This window comes from Oryzias latipes, chromosome 4 (assembly GCF_053564925.1).
Source record: "Oryzias latipes strain Hd-rR chromosome 4, Olatipes_Hd-rR_3.1".
NCBI lineage: Eukaryota > Metazoa > Chordata > Actinopteri > Beloniformes > Adrianichthyidae > Oryzias > Oryzias latipes.
In genome coordinates this window covers 33,040,643-33,060,634 of record NC_136240.1, presented here as the reverse complement: position 1 = coordinate 33,060,634, position 19,992 = coordinate 33,040,643, and the positions used below count along the sequence as shown (strand labels likewise).

Below are 19,992 nucleotides of genomic sequence, written 5' to 3'. Positions count from 1 at the left end.
CCTTGTCGAGTATCCGTCCTGTGATTTAGGTGGAAAACCTGCAGTCAATCAACTGTGGTAAAAGGTAGGAATGCTGAACTTTAACCCCCGAAAAAGAATGTGAATAAAATGTCTAAATAAATTAAAAAAACACCTTGTGGCAGGTTAATAATTGATTTTGGATTTTACGATTAAAAACTGCGAGACTTAAAATAGACTCACTTCTTACAGGAACTTGATGATTTCAATTAAATTCTAATAAAAAATCAGGCTTATAATGATGTGATAATGAAGAATATAATGATAATGAAGGAAGCTGGGGATCATTCAGAGTTCATCTTTCTTCTTTTAGATAAAATAAAAACCATTCTGTATATGAATGCCTAATTATATTTAAAAAATCTTAAACTAGTAGATGCTTTCCTTTTGGAAACATATTTTATTTTAAATAAAACATGGTAGTTATTAGAACTGCTAAAAGGGTTTGAAACTCAGAATTTTTTATTTTAGACTAGACTCGACAAAATTAAACCAACGGTTCACTTGATTTGTACAAACAAGACATTAAATTTGTGAGTTATAGGCTGGTTTGTAATTCGACAATCGTGTATTGGTAGTTATTTCCTTTGGTGACAAAATGGAGTTTGTCTAAAGGTTTTAAGTCGTTTAAATACTGTGTTTGAGAACTTTGCTGAATACGCTTGGATTGAACGAAAAAAATCTCCTTTTCAGTTTTTTTGGTTCAAATTCAGGAGAAAACTCAGAAACTTTACTGCTACAAAGGAAGATCCATCAGCTGCACTCCAAAGAAAATTCAGACGTTTGCCCTTCCTGTAATTTGGCTAATTTATAGGGGTGCAACAATCCAATGATCTGATCTCAAATCGATTCCAGGGAAAAATCAGAGAGAAATACCTGCTACTGAACGGTGACATTTTCCAGATTCCTTGTTTTTTTTGTAAGATATCAAGTGTTAACGAAATATGTGTCCAAACAAACAAGTAAACGAAAATGAATGTCAAATCCATTCACATTTATTTTGGGTTGATCTGGTTGGATCGTAAATAAATGAATTCATTGATTTACTGCTCTACTTATTTAGAAACAGTAGTGATCAGTTCAATTCAATTTTATTTGTATAACCCAAATTCACAGCAACAGTCGTCTCAGTGGGCTTCGTAGCGGTAATTGTGAGGTTAACATACAATCAAAAAGGATCATAAATGCATAAAATTCAATAGGATAATACTAAAACGTTAACTAAACAGACTAAACTAAACTGGTCATCCCTGCCTTTAGACCCTCCTTCACGTTAAGGAAAAACTCCTAAAAAAAATGAAACCCGGAAAAAACGAAGAAACCTCAGGGGTGTCCACATGAAGGAGGGATCCTCCCCCAGTACGGACAGGCGATGTACCAGAACTCTTAGAGAGAATTAGCTTATCTAATTCTACAACTACATATTTAAAGTCCAGCAAATGATCTTCATCCAGATATAGTTGGGGGACGGCTGGGGGCGCGAGCCGGAGACAGGATCCACAGCCAGGTGTAGGAGCGGGAGCAAAGACGAGGTACACGGTCCCACTTTCCAGGAGGGGAAAGAGGGACAGTACATGAATCACTGCACCAAACAGAGACATGGAGAACTAAATGATGAATAATGATCAAGAATAGAGGAGAGAAGGAGGGTAGAAGTAGGTGAGAAAAGAGGACAGAACCCCAGCTTTAAACTTCTAGCAGCCTTTAAAACAAATAGTTAATGTTATTAAGTTTAATTTAAACATATTAACATTATGTTAAATAATCTCTGAATACTAGCTAGTCTGATAATAAGACTGTCCAAAGAGGAATGTTTTCAGTCTAGCTTTGAATGTAGAAACTGAATCGGCCTCTCTTACATGAGCTGGGAGTTTATTCCATAAGACAGGGGCTTGGTGACTAAACGCTCTACCTCCAACCGTACTTTTACTAATTCTAGGAACCACAAGCAGTCCTGCGAGCGAAGTGTTCTTATCGGATGGTAAGGGACTATGAGGTCCTTAATATAGGACGGGGCCATTCCATGTAAGGCCTTATAGGTTAACAGGAGGATCTTGAACTTGATTCTAGAATCAACTGGGATCCAGTGAAGTGAAACTAACACAGGAGTGATGTGATCTATTCTGCTAGTTCCTGCTAACAATCTAGCTGCTGCATTCTGAACAAGCTGGAGACTTCTTAAGGAACTCTTAGGACACGCTGCTAACAAGGAGTTACAGTAATCCAGCCTCGACGTAACAAATGCATTGATGAGTTTTGCAGCATCACTCTTAGAAAGTATATTTCTGATTTTAGCAATATTCCACAGGTGAAAAAAGGCAGTTCTACACGCCTGAGATATGTGAGCCTTAAATGATAAATCCTGGTCAAGTAAAACCCCAAGGTTTCTAACTGTGGAATTGGGGGCTATACTTACACCATCCATGGAAACTATCTGATCAGACAGAGCATCTCTGAGGTTTTTAGGACCTAGTATAATGACCTCAGTTTTTTCTGGGTTCAGGAGGAGGTAATTAATTGTCATCCAGCTCTTTATGTCTCTGATGCAGGCGTTCAGTTTCTCTATTTTGTCATTCTAGTCAGATTTCATGGATAAATACAACTGCGTATCGTCAGCATAATGATGAAAACTAATTCTGTGTTTCCTGATTACATTAACAAACTGGTACCTAAGGGATAGATAGGATTCAAACCACTGGAGGGCAGATCCTCTGATCCCTATGTCCTGCTCTAATCTATGGAGTAAAATACTGTGGTCGATAGTGTCAAAGGCTGCACTGAGGTCTAACAGGACCAGAATAGAAAGTAGTCCCTTTTCTGAGGCCAATAACAAGTCATTAGAGACTCTAACTAGTGCAGTTTCCATGTTGTGGTGAGGTCTAAACCCCGACTGAAAATCTTTAAAAATGTTCAATCAATGCTCTTTGTCATTCATAAAAATAGTTGTAAATTGTATTTTGAAAACTTTTTTTTGTTTCACAATAGAAATCATAATAAAACGCATTTTTCTAGTCTGTGGCTCCAAAAAGAACATCAATAAATTCATCCTAAACTCTTTTCTGGATCTTCTTTTCACTTTACTTCCTTTTGTCACTTTTGCAGAAATAATTAAACATTTTAATCTGCAAATATGACAGAATATTAGTTTTTTGTCGTTTCTTTAAATGACAAACCATAAATAAAGAAAAACTTTTTGTCTTCTTGTAAACAAACGGACTTTCCAGCACAGAGAGAGGAGTGCCTCTGCAGGGCTTCCTGCTGCTCCTCTCCCTCTCCTGGGGGGTTTCTGGAGTGGGAGGTTCAGGATGTGGGCTCGGGTCGTCCAGCCCCCCACCCCCGCTGCTCCGCCGAGGGGGAGGACGGCTGAAACCCGTTTCCTGAGCGTCGGGAGGATTTTTTCCCCGTGACTTTTGTGAAGGAGCGACCGAACCGAGCCCGGTGAGTGTGAGCGGTCTCGCGCGCCCTCGTTTTCTTTGCGGGGGGGGGGGGGGGGGGGGGGGTGTTGTTGTTGGGGTAAAAAGCGCCTCGAACCAGCGTTTGTTGATGGAATGGGGATCCGGGTGAAGCAGATGTTGATCTTCTTTTGTTCTGCGCAGACTGGCTGGGTGGGGTGGAGGGGGGGGGGGGGGGTAATAAGTACAGGCTGCTGCTGCGCTTGTCTGCACTGGAACAGCGCGCGCGCGCGGCACCGGGTGACCTCAGTGTGCAGGAATGTGGCTTTCTCAGGTGATGCCTGTCCTCTGGACCGTTACCTCCGCCCTGCTCCTCCTGGTTTCCTCCGTGGCGGGACCCTGGAGCGGCCTCCAGGAGAACGAGGTGGAGAAGGAGGAGGACCTCAGGAGCCGGGCCGGTGATGTAGGAGGCCCCGTCTCTAGCAGATGTTCTCTCTGAGCTGTGGATGGACCTGAGCTTCTCTGTGTCTCCGTGTCACCAACAGGTCATTGAAAACGCCATCCTAAGGCTCGGCGAAGCTCTGCGGAGCCGCACACACACATGTGAGTTTCTGGAACTTCTCCAGGAACCTCCTCCTTCAGGATCCTCCTAACTTTGCCTCTGCTTCCCCTCTTAAACCCCTCAGCCAAGCTGCCTCCTCCTGCTCCTCCGAGCTCCAGTCCTGCTCCTCGGTGTCCAGGGAACCAGGAGATGCAGAGGAGCGGCTGTGGATGTCCAGCCGGAATGACGAAGATCGGCGACGCCTGCAGCTGCCCTGTGGGCTTCACCCTGAGTGCAGGGGGGGAGTGCACAGGTATGAGGGCCGGGGCTGATTCCATGAGAGCAGAGGAGCAGCAGAGCCTGCAGTCTGTGATGGAAGTTAATCATCTTTCCTCTCTGGACAGATGTCGGCAAGTGTGGAGGAGAGGGGCCGTGTGGTCCCCACGCCATCTGCACCTACACCCGGGGATCCTACTCCTGTCGCTGTCACCGTGGTTACCTGATGGTCTCTGGAGGGTGCCAGGGTTTGTAAGCCTCTGTGTGTGATGCCCCTTTGTCGTTGTTGTTGTTTAGGGCTGGGTTTTTTTGTGAACGTCTCTGTAGTAACGCCTTTCCGTGGCGGTTTTCACAGACGTAGACGAATGCGCTTTGGCGGAGGTGACGAGCCTGCAGGCGTGTCAGAGCGGCGAGGAATGCACAAACACCGTGGGCTCCTTCACCTGCTCCTGCCCTGCAGGATACGCCAAGGCTGTCAATGGACAAGGATGTGTCGGTACGAAAGATGCACAAATCCACATGAAGATACCTAAACTCAAAGGAGAAATACAAAAATATATATTTTGCCTTAGGGGATGAAAGATGGACTTTTTAAAAACCTATCTGTCAACAAATGAATGAAAAAATAGATCTAAAAAGAACATTAAAATCTGTGGTAATGTTTTGGGAGCCACAAATAATTCCCAGAATTCTAAATGTTCCTAACAAACGTTTAACAGAACAATTCAAACTTGCACTTCTGACAGCCTGATCCCTGATCTGTGCCCACCAGATAATAACTGTAGAGAGGAAAAGTAGGACAAGGACGAGTCCCCGCCACACCGCTGACACCTTAGAAAGTGTTTGGAGAACAAACGGGACAAAACAGTCGCCGAAAACCTTCACTGTGCAGCTTCAACGTGGTTTGTTTTGAGAAGGAAGATGTGAAAAGTTCCTCTGATCGTTTTCACAGACGGTTAGAAGGACACAGCTGGAGGAGCCATAAATTGTCTTTATATTTATGGCTTCTATTAAGGTTTTGTTTACCTTGAAATTGTCTTTAATAACCTTTTCTATTTCGCCAAAATCCGTTCACTTTCTAGGACATAATTTCTGCAGAGCGGCAGGAGTTCATTAAAGCCGTGCCACACAGCCACTACGTACATTTTGCACTTATTGCACGAATAAAAATTGGTCATACATGAAAAGTTGTGGTCTTTACGTTAAATGTTCATAGATGCATCACGAACGAACCGCGTTAAAACCACGGAAGAAGTACGAACCAACCATGCAAAGAACACGTAAAGCAACATGAACCGTATGTGATTATTGCGCTGTTTAAATGCAATTCATTAGTGATTCGTGCGATAATTCCGTAATCTGAACGCGATATGTGATATAAAAGTTACACATGGGTGGTCCATGAGATTTACGTAGTGAGTATAAACTTCGTAAAAATACTGTGTGATTATTAACCAAGCAAACATTTTTGAACAGCTCAAAAACCGAAATCATGTGAAGACCCGTCTGCCAAAACCCTGGATGGACATCTGCGTACATCGACGAATGACGAACACAAGAAACACTTGTGTGTGGGCGGGACAGTTTGCGTGGACCAACCCCACCTTCCTTGGAGCTTGTGGCTCCGCCCAGAATGTTCTCTACATCACAAACAGGATCTTTTTCAAACGGAATTTTTTCGTCTGCTCCTGATTCAGAACAATTTGGATCAAGATAATCTCTGAAATGCAATTTGAAGATAAATTTTCTTTATAAATGTCCTCCATCATCAGAAAAAAGGCCACAAGAACATGTTCAAAAACGCCATTTTCATCAGAGTGGATGTGTATGAAGTAGTCCCATGTGGTGAAAGTTGGTTTTGTTCTCCTGAACTCCGTCCTGGGCAGACGTGGACGAGTGCGGCTTTGAGGAGCAATGTGGGCGTGAGCAGGGAAACGTTTGCGTGAACACGCCGGGCAGCTTCCTGTGTCGGTGCCGGATGGGCTTCAGAGCGGGGGCCCCCGCCTGCATCGGTAAGAGTCGCACCTGCATGTTGGGATCTGATCGAGGAACAGATTTAGAGTTCTTGCAGTGGGAGAAACCATCCGAAAACTGAAATGGGTGGGGCTAAAATGTCTTACGAAGCTCAAAAAAAGAAAGTCAAAATCCATTAACCAAACCAAAACACACGTGTGGGGGATATCTACAGGAAGTTTTTAAACTATTATGGGATGGCCACAGGACTTTCGCCTTGGCGGCAATTTTATGTCAAAGTGTGAAATTTGTTGATTTTCACATTTTTGCACAATTTGAAAAGAGAAACTTTGTTTGAGCAATTTTTACATAATTTCCCAAACACACAGTCTACAACCATGACAAAAATTTAGTTGACCTTTAACCTGGGGAAAAAGCCACTATATGGAATTAAAAAAATCATCTTAAATTTAAACTTCTATGTATTTTGATTGATCACCTCCTAAGTCTTCGAGCATCATCGGGAAGCTCGTTGGAAAAAACTGTAGGTTTTAAAGTTTGGAGATTTTGAATGGCGTTACTTTGGCGAGGTGGCGTTCATTTATTGCTCACACATTTTTTACCAAAATATTGTGAAAATGTCATACATAAATTTTATGGCTCAAGCTGAATGAAACAATGTGACCTACAGCATGAACCTATCAGGAATGTGGGCGTGGTTAGCAAAAAACCTCCGTTGCCAAGGCAATCCAAAAATTTACTTTTGCAGATTCTTCTAAAAATTACATATATCTGTTCGTCACCCCCAGGCGACCAAAAAATAAAATAGTTGCTATGGAGATAAAACCAACAGAGGAGTGTTTTTTCATGAATTTATCACATGCAGCTCTGACCAGGGCGGCAGGGGCAATGGCTTAAATCAGCTGCTCAGCCATAGAGGGCGTGTATAAAGGGGTAAGTGGGGAGGCAGCAGAGGCAGTTAGCACCATACAACGCCACTTCCAGCTTTAATTTAATCTTTTCTTTAACGTCTTCTGTTTGATGTCTTTTTTTGTTTTCGTTTCCTTCGTCTGCTAGGTGTGTGTCAAGGTGTCATGTCCTTCTGACATTTCCCACATCCACTTCCTGCTTTTGGTGTTTAATTGGTTCAGTTGTGCATGGGCAGAGACTTATGATTAATTGTCCTTTTTTCATTTTTTTATGAACGAATCTTCACCCACTGTGCACACTCGGCGTTCCTGTGCGTGACCTCTTCTTCTTCTTCTTCTTCTACGGCAGATGTCGACGAATGTTTGGAGAGTCCAGAGTTGTGCGATGATCAGGCGGTGTGTGAGAACACGCTTGGGAGCTACAAGTGTGTTTGTCAAGCAGGTTACCGTGGAAACGGTTCACATTGCGTAGGTACGGACTCTTTACACACAAGGACTCGGGTCGGCATCTGCAGTTCAGTGACTGCTACAGTGGTGGACCTGATAAAGTGTTTGGACGTCGCTAACATGCTCTTCTGCTTTCAGATGAGAATGAGTGTGCCTCAGGTAGCCACAGGTGTGACATCAACGCGCGATGCGGCAATGTGATTGGCTCGTATTTCTGCCAGTGTTACCAGGGCTTTAACGGGGACGGGCATACTTGTTATGGTGGGTGAGAACTGCTGTGTTGTCCTGCTGCAACATAAAATGCGGCCGATCGACACAGCGCCCCCCTGAGGTCATTTGTCTTCACAGACGTTGACGAGTGCCTTTTGAACAACGGCCCCTGTGAGCATAATTGCACCAACGAGCCGGGGGGGTACAGCTGCCAGTGCGCCACAGGTTTCCAGCTGGACCAGGACGGTCACAACTGCACAGGTAAAGCCTGTCCATCCTGTCACTCCAGCAGACAGATGGCTCTTTTTTTAATATAACTTTATTGAACTTGATTAACACAGTTACAAAACCTACAACAGACCACAAGTTAGGAATTCAAACACAGAAGTACAAAATTCCTGCGTATTTGGAAGTAAGAGTTTTATAAAATTGATAGGGTTCAGTTATAAATCCAATCAATGTAAGATATTTTCTTACTCTGCTTTTATGTACTCTTATGTTTCAGAGTATTGGTTGTATTTCTTCTGCATTATTTGGCCGGGGGGGTGCGACTTATATTTGATTTTTTTTTCTTTCATAAATAAGCTCTTATGTTTGTTATTTTCCGATTAGAGGACACTGTCGATGTGGGTATCAGAAATAAAAAATAAAGGTTCTATATCATGCTATTCTTAATCCTTTCAGAGTAAACTATATCCATAATTTATCACTTTTGGCACACTAAAGGAGCATTTTTGAATGAAATATGAGTTATTTCTGCAGCTCATTTTCCTACCCAGAAGCAAAACAATTTGATGTCTGAGGTTCCGCCTTTCGCCCTTTGTGGGTGCCGCCCATTTCAAGACATCATCCTGAAGTCGGCCTCGGCAGCATGTCTGCATTTCTTCCTCGAAAACAAACAAAATCCAAATTTTAGCAAAGATGGATGTGCATACTGTGCGTGAATAATGAAAGCGTTTTAACGATCAGCACTCGCTCCAGGGAGAAAGTGGGCGTGTCTGTTAGCCTGGGGGCGGTGCTGGCAGCGCAGACTCTTCCTAGAAGGGGCGGTTCTTCACTTTGATGTCACAATGTGACAACCCGCTCGTTTTTGTGGATTGGGAGAGCAGGTTTTTAGAGTATCAGAATACCAGTTTAGGGTTGTTTTTCTGAGGAATAAACATTAAACTACACTTAAAAGCTTTAAAGAAAAAGCTGATTTTGCATGATATAGGTCCTTCAGAAATAACCTTCTACTCCAACGTCTGTCTTGTTTTCATTTGAACTTTTCTCCTGATAAAAACGAGGCGGCTGTTCTCGATCATGACGTTCCTCTGCAGCTGCAGAACAGAGATGTTCTCACACACAGTTAAGCAGCAACCCGACACACGCTGATCAGAACATTGCTGATCATCCATTAAACCAGATTAATCCAGTCCTCAGTCCTTTCCTGGCTGTAGTTTGTAGTTTGAATCCCTCATTGCTGTCAGTTGGGCTGATTTTCTCTGGTTCCCACAAGCCTTTCCTGCTGTTAGTTGCTGCTTTCGTAGGATGAGCCTTTGATAAAGTTATTAGCATGCACTGTTGCGCTTCACTGCGTCACCTCCGAACCCTACTCCAGACACAAACACTTAAGTCCAGAACTCTAAGGAACAGCTACTAAATGATGTTCTTTATCGAGCTGTGCAGTCGTAGATGATGTTTTTTTCCCCTCTCAGCTTAAAGAATAACCTAAAGCTGCTCAGGGGAGAAGCGGTGAACGTAACCAGCAGGGAGCGTCCTTACCGTGAAGGTTGCCATGCAATAAATCAATTTGGCAGCTTGTTACTTGGCTGCGTAATGAATTTGCCTCTGAAGTGTGACTCCGTCCTCCCGACAAGTTAGAAGGCATTGTGGTTTGGTGACTGCCGCCAAGTAGAACTACATCTGCAGCTTGAAGAAGGATTTCAGATCTCACAAAGCGAGCGGTGATTGCTGGCTTCCTCTGAAATGGCAGAGAAATGTTCACCCTGACTGTGCGTTCACCTCAAAACCCAGGGAGAAAAAGTTGCTGTAAGCTGTTGGAAATCACACGGATTTAGGCGAAACGGTGACCCGAAGGGGCGACTGCATCTTTCATTTCTGTGGTGCTGCTGTGAGAGTGTCATCTGATGTCTCTGATCCCCAGATGTGGATGAGTGCTCAGGTCCGAGCGGGCCCTGCGAACACATTTGCATCAACACTCAGGGCTCTTTCCGGTGCTCCTGCAGGCCGGGCTACCAGCTGCACATTGATGGCTACACCTGCGTGGGTCAGTCCCTCACGGACACTCTTTCACTTAGCTCTGCGGTCTACATGCTCATTTTCAGTCATTTCAACTGGCTAATTGTCAGCAATTTTCCAGCATGAATAAAAAAAAAGCAGAATCCACCATGAATGTGTTTCCTCTCACTGCCATTATGCACGTGTGCATGGGATCTGTCTGGGCAGTAGTGCAGCATTTATGGAAGATTAGTGAGAAAACAGTTTGCAGAAGAGCTGATTTCTGTTCTCTCATGTTTGTGTGCACACAGACGTAAATGAATGCAAACTGGAGAACGGTGGCTGTTCTCATAGCTGCACCAACAGCCCGGGAGGGCACGCTTGCAGCTGCCCTACACCTCTGCTGCTGGACAGAGACAACCTCACCTGCAGCAGTGCGTTCCTCAAAAACAAAACAGAAGACGAGCTTGCAGAGTTTCTGAGTGACGACGACAAGCTTTTGTCTGAGCAGATGCTACATCCTGTAAGTGGAGAAACGGAGGCTGTGACCACGCCTGTACGGTGTCCGCTGAGGGACACATCCAGTGCAGCTGTGCAAGCGGCTGGAAACTGGCTGAAGACAGCAGGAGCTGCGTGGGTAAGGCTTCACTGTATAGTCACTTTAACACACTTCTCCCACTAAGTTAGAATATAAATATCATGCATTTCTCATCTAATGTTCTCTAAAAGACTTTATTAGAGATTTGGAACAAAGATCTCTATTATAATTTTCAATTATGTAACATTTATACACCTTTTCACACTTTATCTGATTTAAATGTTACTTTTTTTTTTTTGCACAACTTAAGTTAGTAACGGGTTCACACCTGTTACTAGGTAATTTGCGCACAGAGAAATGTTCCCAAGTTACCTGGAAATGGCATTACGTGAGCTAATTGAGTTTTACTTTGCTTTTTGACTTGTCTACAAAGAGATTGCAGCTTTGCTTGCTTACCGTCACAATTAAATCAACTCTGAACGTCATCTTAAACGAGTTTTAAAGTTATGTGGTTTGTTTCAAAAAAGGGGTCCAAATTATATTTGGCATTTGGATTCTTACGACAAAGTAAAGCCATTTGTTATTTGTATTAATGCCTGTTAGTAACTGGTGAAAAAAAAAAACAATTGAAGTAAAAAAAAAAAAAAAACTAACAGGTGCCGTCCGTTATAATTTTTCAATGGCCCTTTAGGGGCTCCGTACATTTCAAATTAAAAGGTTTTGCTTTTAAAGCTTTTAATAGCTCTTTTAAAATGATGCAAACATTGTAAGTTATGAGTTCAATTGACTATAAAATATAAATTAAAAAATCACTTGAATCTATATTTAGGTAAAAACCCAAATTTATATTTTTGATAGTGAAAATAGTCAAAACTCTGTGTATTTCTAAAATAAATACTTTCTGAAAGTAAAACTCTGTTTTCTTGGCACTGGCTGCTCTTTTGTGAATTTTTTAGGGAGCAGTTTATATGTGAGCAATTTTAGAGACTTAAAGCTCTTTTCAAGATTATTATATAATATAATTTCTGGATCGCTTTATGTTCATTGTTGAAACCCCTTAAGATAATTTTAGAATCATATTAAGATTATTTGAAAATAATTTAAAGTTCATTTTAAGATACTTCTAAGCTCATATAAGAGTATTTAATTGTAACCCCTTTAACCTGTTAATGCAAATATGCATAAAACCACTTTGGCTCCAAAATTACCTTAATGTTGCATCTTGAAAGCAAAAACATAAGTGATTTCTTTTAATTTTTTTGATCATAACTGGAAACAAATTCAGACATCAAGGTGGGTGGCCAAGCTAGGGCCCTTTAAACTATTTCATCTGGCCCACCAAACTGTAATAATTTACTTTATAATCCTTAATGAAGTTTAATTTTCCCTGTAATTTTTGTTTCTCCCCATAGATGATGCACTACAAATAAATTAACATTTGTTCAGGGGTAGAAGGTTGTTCTGCAGTTATGTGAGGTTGGGAGATTCCAATTTTTCCAATGCCTCACGGATGCAGCATTTCTCTATGTTTTTGTTTTTCTCCGACGGACGTCAACCCATTGGTGCAGTGGGCACCCAAATGATAACAAAAGTCACAGTTTTGACATTAAAAAACCTGGTCTGTCAAGTTTTAGAACCCAGCAGTCAAAAGGTTTGTCCCCCACTGTGTTAAGATCATTATAAGATACCGTATTTTCCGGACTATAAGTCGCACTTTTTTTCATAGTTTGGCAAGGGGTGCGACTTATACTCCGCAGCGACTTTTATTAGAAATAAATTGAAATAAATACATTGTTAACCCTCCTGTTATGTTCATTTGTGAGGAACAGAGATGATGTTCCTGGGTCAATTTGATGTATGAGGTATGTTAAGTGTTAAGAGTATGTTAAGTGACTCAGAGAATCAGCAAACTTTTTTTTACAGTAAGATCTTGAAGGCTAACAACATAATATTCTATTTTCCAATGATTTCATAGATTCAGAAATGCAATAAAAATGACAACTGTTTCTACAAATACAGGATGAAAACAGAGTATTAGTTGGCCAATGATGCTTCATGAAAGGAATAAATAAATACGTTTGAGAAAAAATTACTGTGAAATTATTAGATAAACAGTCTGCTATGATTGTGTCATATAAGGTTGTGAAAGTTAAAATGCGACTTATAGTCCAGTGCGACTTATCTGTGTTTTTTCTACTTTATAATGCATTTTTGGGCTGGTGCGACTTATACTCCGGTGCGACTTATAGTCCGGAAAATACGGTAATTTCAGGATCATTTTTAATGTGTCAACAGAACAAGAGGACACCAATTTAATTCAATTTTATTTATACAGCTCAATACCACAACACAGTCGTCTCAACGACTCTATAGCTAAACTCAGCATCCCCGCCCTAAGACCCTCCTGGGTTAGAATAAAACAGATTCTGGGGGGGATCTCAGGGATGTCCACATAAAGGAGGGATCATCTGTAATGACAGACAGGCGACGAACCAGAACTGTTAAAATCTTTTAAAAAATGTGTAGAAAACCGATTATTTGTTGTTGTTTTTTAAAATTCCAGTTTGAAAAGCATCCATGAGAGGAAATGTGACAAAATTATGCAACTATAAAAAAATGTTTGTTTGTTTTTTTGTTTAACTCTGGAGCCTTTATGCAGTTGAGGGTTTTTATTCACGTCGTTTGTGCTCAGATGTGGACGAGTGCGGGGACTTCACCAACGGCGGTTGTGAGCAGCTCTGCCTGAACCGCCCCGGTGGGTTTAACTGCACCTGCAAGGACGGCTATGAAGTCCGGGCGGATGACCCCACCAAGTGCCTGCGTGAGTGGGGCGTTTCCTGTGGCGAGCGGCGCTAAATCTGACCACATTTGAACGCAAACAGCTGCTTTATTCCTGCTTCGCATACGTTAGAAAGTAATCTTTGTTCCAGCTGTGTGCGACCCCCCCTGTCAGAACCACGGGGTGTGCGTTGGACCAAATACCTGCGAATGTCCTCAAGGGTATCCTCGCTCAGGCTGCTCAGGTACAGACGTCCGCTGTGGATGTGCAGAGAAAATAAAAATGTTTTTGTTGTGCAGGGAATATTTAAAGGAACCTGGAGTGTTGTTATATAGCGACACCCAGTGGTCTTTGCAAGCTACTGCAGAAGTTAAAACCACAAACTCTTTCTTTAGTGCATTTGTGCTGTCAGTAATAATTTAATAGCTCTTCAGCAGCCATGATGGGAATCGTCCAAAAGTCTTGCATTAAAAGCAAATAAGCTGCAATGCTTCTTTTGGCAAATGTCTTCTTTGAAATCCTCCATCAGAGAAAGGACGGCGCGTTCGTCCCACATTCGGCTGAATTCACGATACTCGAAGCGTTGCATCAACCGGTCGTTTGGGATTATAGCTGCGACACATGAAAGCCGTTTGATTGGATGATCTGCAGAGTGTCAGATGTTAGACCAGGGACAAATATCCCTGCAGCCAAAACAAGAACACGCAGGAACAGAAAGTACAGAAGAAGAAGAAGATACACCGCCGTGTTCTGATTTATCAAGCAGGGAAAGACATCAATGTTTTAAACCTGAAATCACCTCAAAATATGATTTGATGCTGATTTCTCACTTAGTTTTTTAGCCGTCTTTGTCTTTTCTGTTTACTTGACACTTTCCTCTAAAACTTTTCCTTCAAGACATTTTTCCAAATAAGTCAAAATAAACGGAAGTTTTTTTCATCTTCCAAACTGTTTATGTTGTTCTTTCAAAGTTATTATAGTAAAATCGTCTGTTAGTTTTATAAAAGACATCCTTTAAAATGATAATTCTTAACATTTTATTATATTTCTGCCTGTATCTTGTTTTAAGCCGGGTTCAATAATGGAGTCATGATCTTTAGATGTTTTAGGAAACATGTCTTTTATTATTCTACTTTTTATTTTGGGATATTAGATCATATTTATTTACTGAGCAGTGATCACATTTCATCACTAGTATCTGCAAAAAGAACGACAAAAAACAATTGTTTTTATTAATTAATCATGAAAATAAAAGCTGTTAAATCAGAATGTTAATTTTAAAAAATGAATTTGGATTCTGGTAACAAAAAATTAATTTGACTTTTATTTAACATTACTTCTTTTTTTTAATGTAAGCTTGAATTGCCCTTTGTTTTTATATTAATTTCTAAAAATAACAGCAAAATACAATTTTGAATATTGGGTGTAAAAAGCTTCCATCAGAGCACCCAGAAGTGATTTCTTTTGTGTCCCAGCCATGTGTTCCCCCCCCTGCGCTCACGGCGGCACCTGTGTGCGTTGGAACCACTGCTCGTGTCCCCCTGGTTGGACGGGAGCCGGGTGTCACACAGGTACCTCACCTCCATCACCTATCAAGTTTTTCTTTCTGCCAAGAGGGCGGAGCTTCAGGACTAAACTCTAATCAATTAATGGACACATTTTTGCCTCTTTTCATGGTTTTCAAATGAGATTTTTGCAAAAATGATGAGTTCTGACTCTTTTTGTTGTTTTTTTTGAGCGCTGTGTGAGTTACCTTGTGCTAACAGAGGACGCTGTGTGGCCCCTGACACCTGCCAGTGTCCCTCCGACTACACTGGCCCTCAGTGCCTTTTGCGTAAGTAAACCTTTCTGCATCAAAATAAAATGGCCTTCAAAATAAAATAAAAATAACTTGAAGTAAAGGCCATGTCACACAGCTTCTACATGTGTTTTGTGCTATCATGATACACGCGTGGCATTCCTAATTCATAAGTGTTTCTTGCGTTCCTCATTTGTCGATGTGCGCAGATGTCCGTCGAGGATTTCGGCAGACGGGTCTTTACGTGAATTCAGCTTTGAGATTTTAAAAATTTTTGGTACACACTTTACGTGCATTTTACATATTAACACGCAATTATTACGTAAATCTTATGCAATTTGGATTTTTGCAAAATGCATACTTGGCTTTCCACATCCGTCTAATGTTTAATGGACTTTTCAAAAAATCTACCACCAACGTTTAACTTACCTATACGGCACACATTTCACGTTAAAATTGCGTAATTGAGACACGAATAACTGATAAACAGCGCAATGAGCACGCACGGTTCACGCACGATTGGCGTATTGTGTGACAGGTACAGAAATCGGCTGATCTGTCCCCTCTCCAGCAGTCTAGAACGTGTGGGGGAACAGGGGAACGGTGGCGTCGGGTCCTTCTTGCGGATCTCCCCAGCTGGGGCTCCTGCGGGGGGTCATGCATCCCGGGTCCGCCCCTGGCGTGCTGCCTCAGCTGGCGCCTAGCAGCTGACGTAGAACCGGTGCTGATTGCCTGTTTAATGAAAAAAAAAAGCATCATGAGGGCCCGCGGCGGGAGCTGACCATGGTGCTGACATGATGCACTATCTGCTCAGTGCTCTGAATGTCAAAGTGAAGAAATTCAATGAAGCGCAGGTTTACATGCATGGTTTATTTATACTTCCTCCGTGGTTCATTCATGATACATCTGTGAAAATTTCACGTAAAGAACTTTTCTAACTTTTGCCACGTGTCTCCACGTCTGACCAGTTGTCATCTGCGGCATATGTGCAAATTGTTCGTAGTGGCAGTGCGACAAGGCCTTTAGTTTTTGTTTTTTGCTGACTGAAAAGTGTTAATGTGGTGCGGCTTCCCTGCGTTGCAGCGCTCTGCACTCCCGCCTGTCAAAATGGAGGAAGGTGTGTGGACGTCAACAAATGCACTTGTGTCGAAGGATGGCAAGGAGCCCGATGCCAGATAGGTGAGGTGACAGAACCTTCAGAAATCTGTAGACTGTATCACCAAGGAGGCTTTTGATGAATTTGTAACACCAATGTTAGCAATTTATTCATTGTTCATGCCAACTTCACTCACAAGATTTTCAAAATAAAACAAGCTATGAACAACAATAAAAAAAAAGTATCATAACTAGTCCTTCTACATCAGCACATAAACACAAGATGACAACATCACCAAATAATAATAATAAAACAGTCATTCTGTCCAAATTCACAACCTTAAGTGCTAAAATAGCCACCAAACCCCACCTCATCCCTTAGTAAAAATACCTTAATGTTTTTGTGGCCATTAAGTCCTTAATTTATCAAATATATGCACTGATTAAATTAAAACAGGTTTATAATTTTCTATTTATAACATTTTTAACTTATTTAAGTTTTGACTGCAGCACAAGCAAGTTCCTTTCAAAATAAAATACACCCTGTGTCAAATAAGATCTTCTTGCTGCAGCGGAAAGTTAAAAATAACATTTTCTATGTATGACTATCATTCCACTTTTGCTTTCTAACATAAACATGTCAACATGTTTGAGGAATAAAAGAGTAAAACTCAAAAGCATGACAAAACAGGAAACCTTCCAAAATAAGACAGGACTCAAATCATGACAGTGACATTACGGAAGCAAAAACTAATACAAAGAAACCCAAACCATGACATGTACGTGCATCGAGGAATTTTGAAACGATATATTCTTTTCATTTCGTATCTAATTTTACATTTCAAGTTTTTTTTAAGTTTTAAGTTATTTCTTTGAATTTATTTTTTAACAGTTTTTATTACGTTTTAATATGAGCTTTAATGTACAATGATTTGTTTCAACTTAATTTGTGTTAAAAAATAAATAAAGTTGATGATCTTTAGAAACAAATGAATGAACAAGATTTTGAATTTTGATTTTAACATGATAATGACATGTTTAGATCCAGGAACTTAAGCAGATTATTGGTGTTTCCTTTTATGGCCTATTTATTTATAATTCTAATTCTGATCATTCTGTTCTTCTCATAAATGGAATTTCCTGTAATTGTGTGAATGGAATCATCTTTTCCACCGAAACCAATCTAATGAAGAATTAAGGAACAGCCCAGAGTTACAACTAAACTCATTTCTTCCTCTGTTTGTCTTGAAATTGTTGTTATATGTAAAAAGCAAAACCAAAAAAAACCCGGCTGTGTTTGTTCTGCATCAGAGCCGGTTCGGTGTCTGAGGCCCTGTGAGAACGCAGGTGTGTGCGTGGGCCTGAACAGGTGCCGCTGCACCAAAGGATTTACTGGCAGCTTCTGTCAGACAGGTGGGTGGAATAACAGGATCAGAGAAAAGGCGTCAGTGCTTCTGTGGCTTTGAGACGTCTGTTCTTCACGTCTGCAGCCGTAACCACACCCTGTGTCCCTCCGTGTCAACACGGCGCCACCTGCAGCCCTCACAACACCTGTACCTGTCCTCAGGGCACCGCCGGTTTGCGCTGTGAGAAACTGTGAGTCCACCAAAACTTCCTTTTTTTTTTAAAGAGATCCCTTTTTTCTGAAGGTTGGGTGTTTGGATGGTGGCTTTGCTAAGAATTCAGCAGTTCCTCCCTGCTCGCCCCGCAGAACCTGTCCCGTCATCACCGTGGTGGTCAGCACGGCTCGAGCAGTCAGGAAAGCTTTCAGGGAGAGCTTCGTCGATCGCTGTGGACCTTTGGGAGTTCAGCTTTGCACTAAATACAGGTCCCGGTTCAGGCCTAAACTCCCTGAGGCGACTGCACCGAGCTTTTACTGACACGGTTTTTGCTTCTGTTTGCAGGATAAACCAGGCCCGGGTCTACCAGCAGGCCTACAGGGTTGGCTACAGAATCCAGTGTCCTGAGCAGAAGGGCTGATAAGTTCTGATGGAATCAGATCCTGCTCAACAGAAACATGATCCGGTTCACGTCGATGTTTATTTACATTCACTTTCCGAACACTGAAGTTTTTTTTTTTTTGAGTTTGCCAGCATTTTTGTTCCGGTTTTCTGCTGATGATTTTAGATTCTTATAGACTATCGGTGGATGTTTATTGATTGAATTTGAACAAATCCGATGAAATGAGCAGTTCCACAGTGCTGGGAATTTGCTGAAAGATCTAAATGTGAATCATTTTGACCACACAACTGTAAGTAGAAAACCTTTGATCGGTGAAGTTTTGAATCTGTATTAAAGCACAATAGAGTTGATAAATGTGTGTGTATTTTTCTATCCAAACATTAATGATGTGAAGTAACACAACAGCCAAGTGGTTTTTGTAGGAACTGTTGGTCGTCAGCTGCATTCTTCGTGTCATTGTCTAATTTTCCTATTTCTGACACTCTGGCTGCAGCAAGGAGCGTGCACATGATACGTGCACGCTCCTTGTGTAGTCCACGGGATTTGAAAAAACTGCACGACAGGCCTGCATCTCACATACTTCCTGTTAACTCACCCGTACGTGTTGAATAACTGTCCACTTTGACCTGTCGCCTGCAGCATGCCCGTAGAAAAAATTTGCATTAATATTTTCATGATTGGTCTACATCTTGTTTTACTGATACAGATGTTTAGTGTGGACCACCTAGTTAACCCGTTTTTCGCCTGCAGACATCCCATATCCAGCCTTCGGGATAAAGGCTAAATCTGGACAAACGCACTTTGATCCCAGACCTTTGCTCTTCATTTGGTTTCAACCGTCTTTCCGATCATCTTGTGATCTATTTTCAAAGCGTTCCCAGTGATCTTTAAACTATGTTGATGCTGTTTTTAGCCAAAATCCAAAGATCTGTGTTGTTTTCTAGGATATAGTTTCTGCAGTTCAGCGGGGGTTCATCAGAAATTCAAATATTAATTTGATAAAGCCACTTCCTTTTTTGACAAGTAAACACTTCAGACAGTCTCTTTTTTTAACCAACAAAATATCTAACATAAAGTTCTTTATGTTAATATAGAACCTATGTAGTTTTTTAGGTTTATTATCTAAGTATTAAAAGATTGCAGAAGTTTTTTATCCAACGATCTACATGAATGATCTGCTCATGGGATCTGTCTGTTGTTGCACAGACTGCATGAATGCAGTGTGCGCCCCCTAGTGGAGAACAAGTTCATAAAATGTATTATTATTGCTTTTATTCCACTTTTTTGTTTTTGTTTAAAAAATGAAAACATCTCAGCAAAAATGACCTGTAGAAATATTTACTGGTTTAAACTGCGTCTTTGCTGAACAGAAATATTTGCAGCAGCTTCTTTCCTGTCATGATGTTTTACTCATGTCTACATTTTAAACATCTTTTTTTTGCATCATTGTCTTGTTTCGTGACCTGGCATTGGTCCTAAAGTTTTATTAATTACCTGCAGGAATATATGGATTAGAAGAAATTTACTCAGCAATGTGAAAACGTGTTTTTCCTAAGCGCTCCTCAATCCTCATGATAAAGTCTTTGTAATGAAACGATCTTTTCCATCATTGATCTTAAGTTTTTCTTCCCCTTTTGGTTTCATGTGACCTAAAAAACCCAAACGGTTCTGATCGGTTCCTGTCACATCACTTCTCTTCAGGCTGCTCCTCCAAGCACCAATATTTGTTCACCTTCTTTATGAAGTAACACTTGTGTGGAAACAAAACACAGAAGGGATTCTTTTGTTAGCAAACATTTCATATTTTCATGTGCAAATTATAAGTTACATTTAG

The 19,992-nt window shown here is 41.2% G+C and overlaps 1 protein-coding gene across 2 annotated transcripts; it reads left to right on the top strand.

Annotated features, from left to right (window-relative positions):
* The first annotated feature begins 3,267 nt into the window (after nt 1–3,267).
* LOC101174259 (uncharacterized) lies at nt 3,268–18,512 on the top strand. 2 transcript variants are annotated; one of them, XM_020702699.3, is made up of 22 exons: nt 3,268–3,456; nt 3,745–3,873; nt 3,956–4,013; nt 4,097–4,264; nt 4,356–4,475; nt 4,583–4,723; nt 6,114–6,239; nt 7,459–7,581; nt 7,695–7,817; nt 7,905–8,027; nt 9,913–10,035; nt 10,298–10,420; nt 10,498–10,623; nt 13,217–13,345; nt 13,455–13,547; nt 14,779–14,874; nt 15,042–15,137; nt 16,185–16,280; nt 17,508–17,609; nt 17,687–17,792; nt 17,908–18,024; nt 18,101–18,512. In XM_020702699.3, exons 2-22 carry the CDS (start codon nt 3,748–3,750, stop codon nt 18,174–18,176), a joined length of 2,391 nt encoding a protein of 796 aa, XP_020558358.1. In that variant the 5' UTR covers nt 3,268–3,456; nt 3,745–3,747; the 3' UTR covers nt 18,177–18,512. The 2 variants fall into 2 exon arrangements, with proteins under 2 accessions (XP_020558358.1, XP_020558359.1); XM_020702700.3 differs by having other exon boundaries at nt 3,296–3,456; nt 4,356–4,489.
* The last annotated feature ends 1,480 nt before the right edge of the window (nt 18,513–19,992 follow it).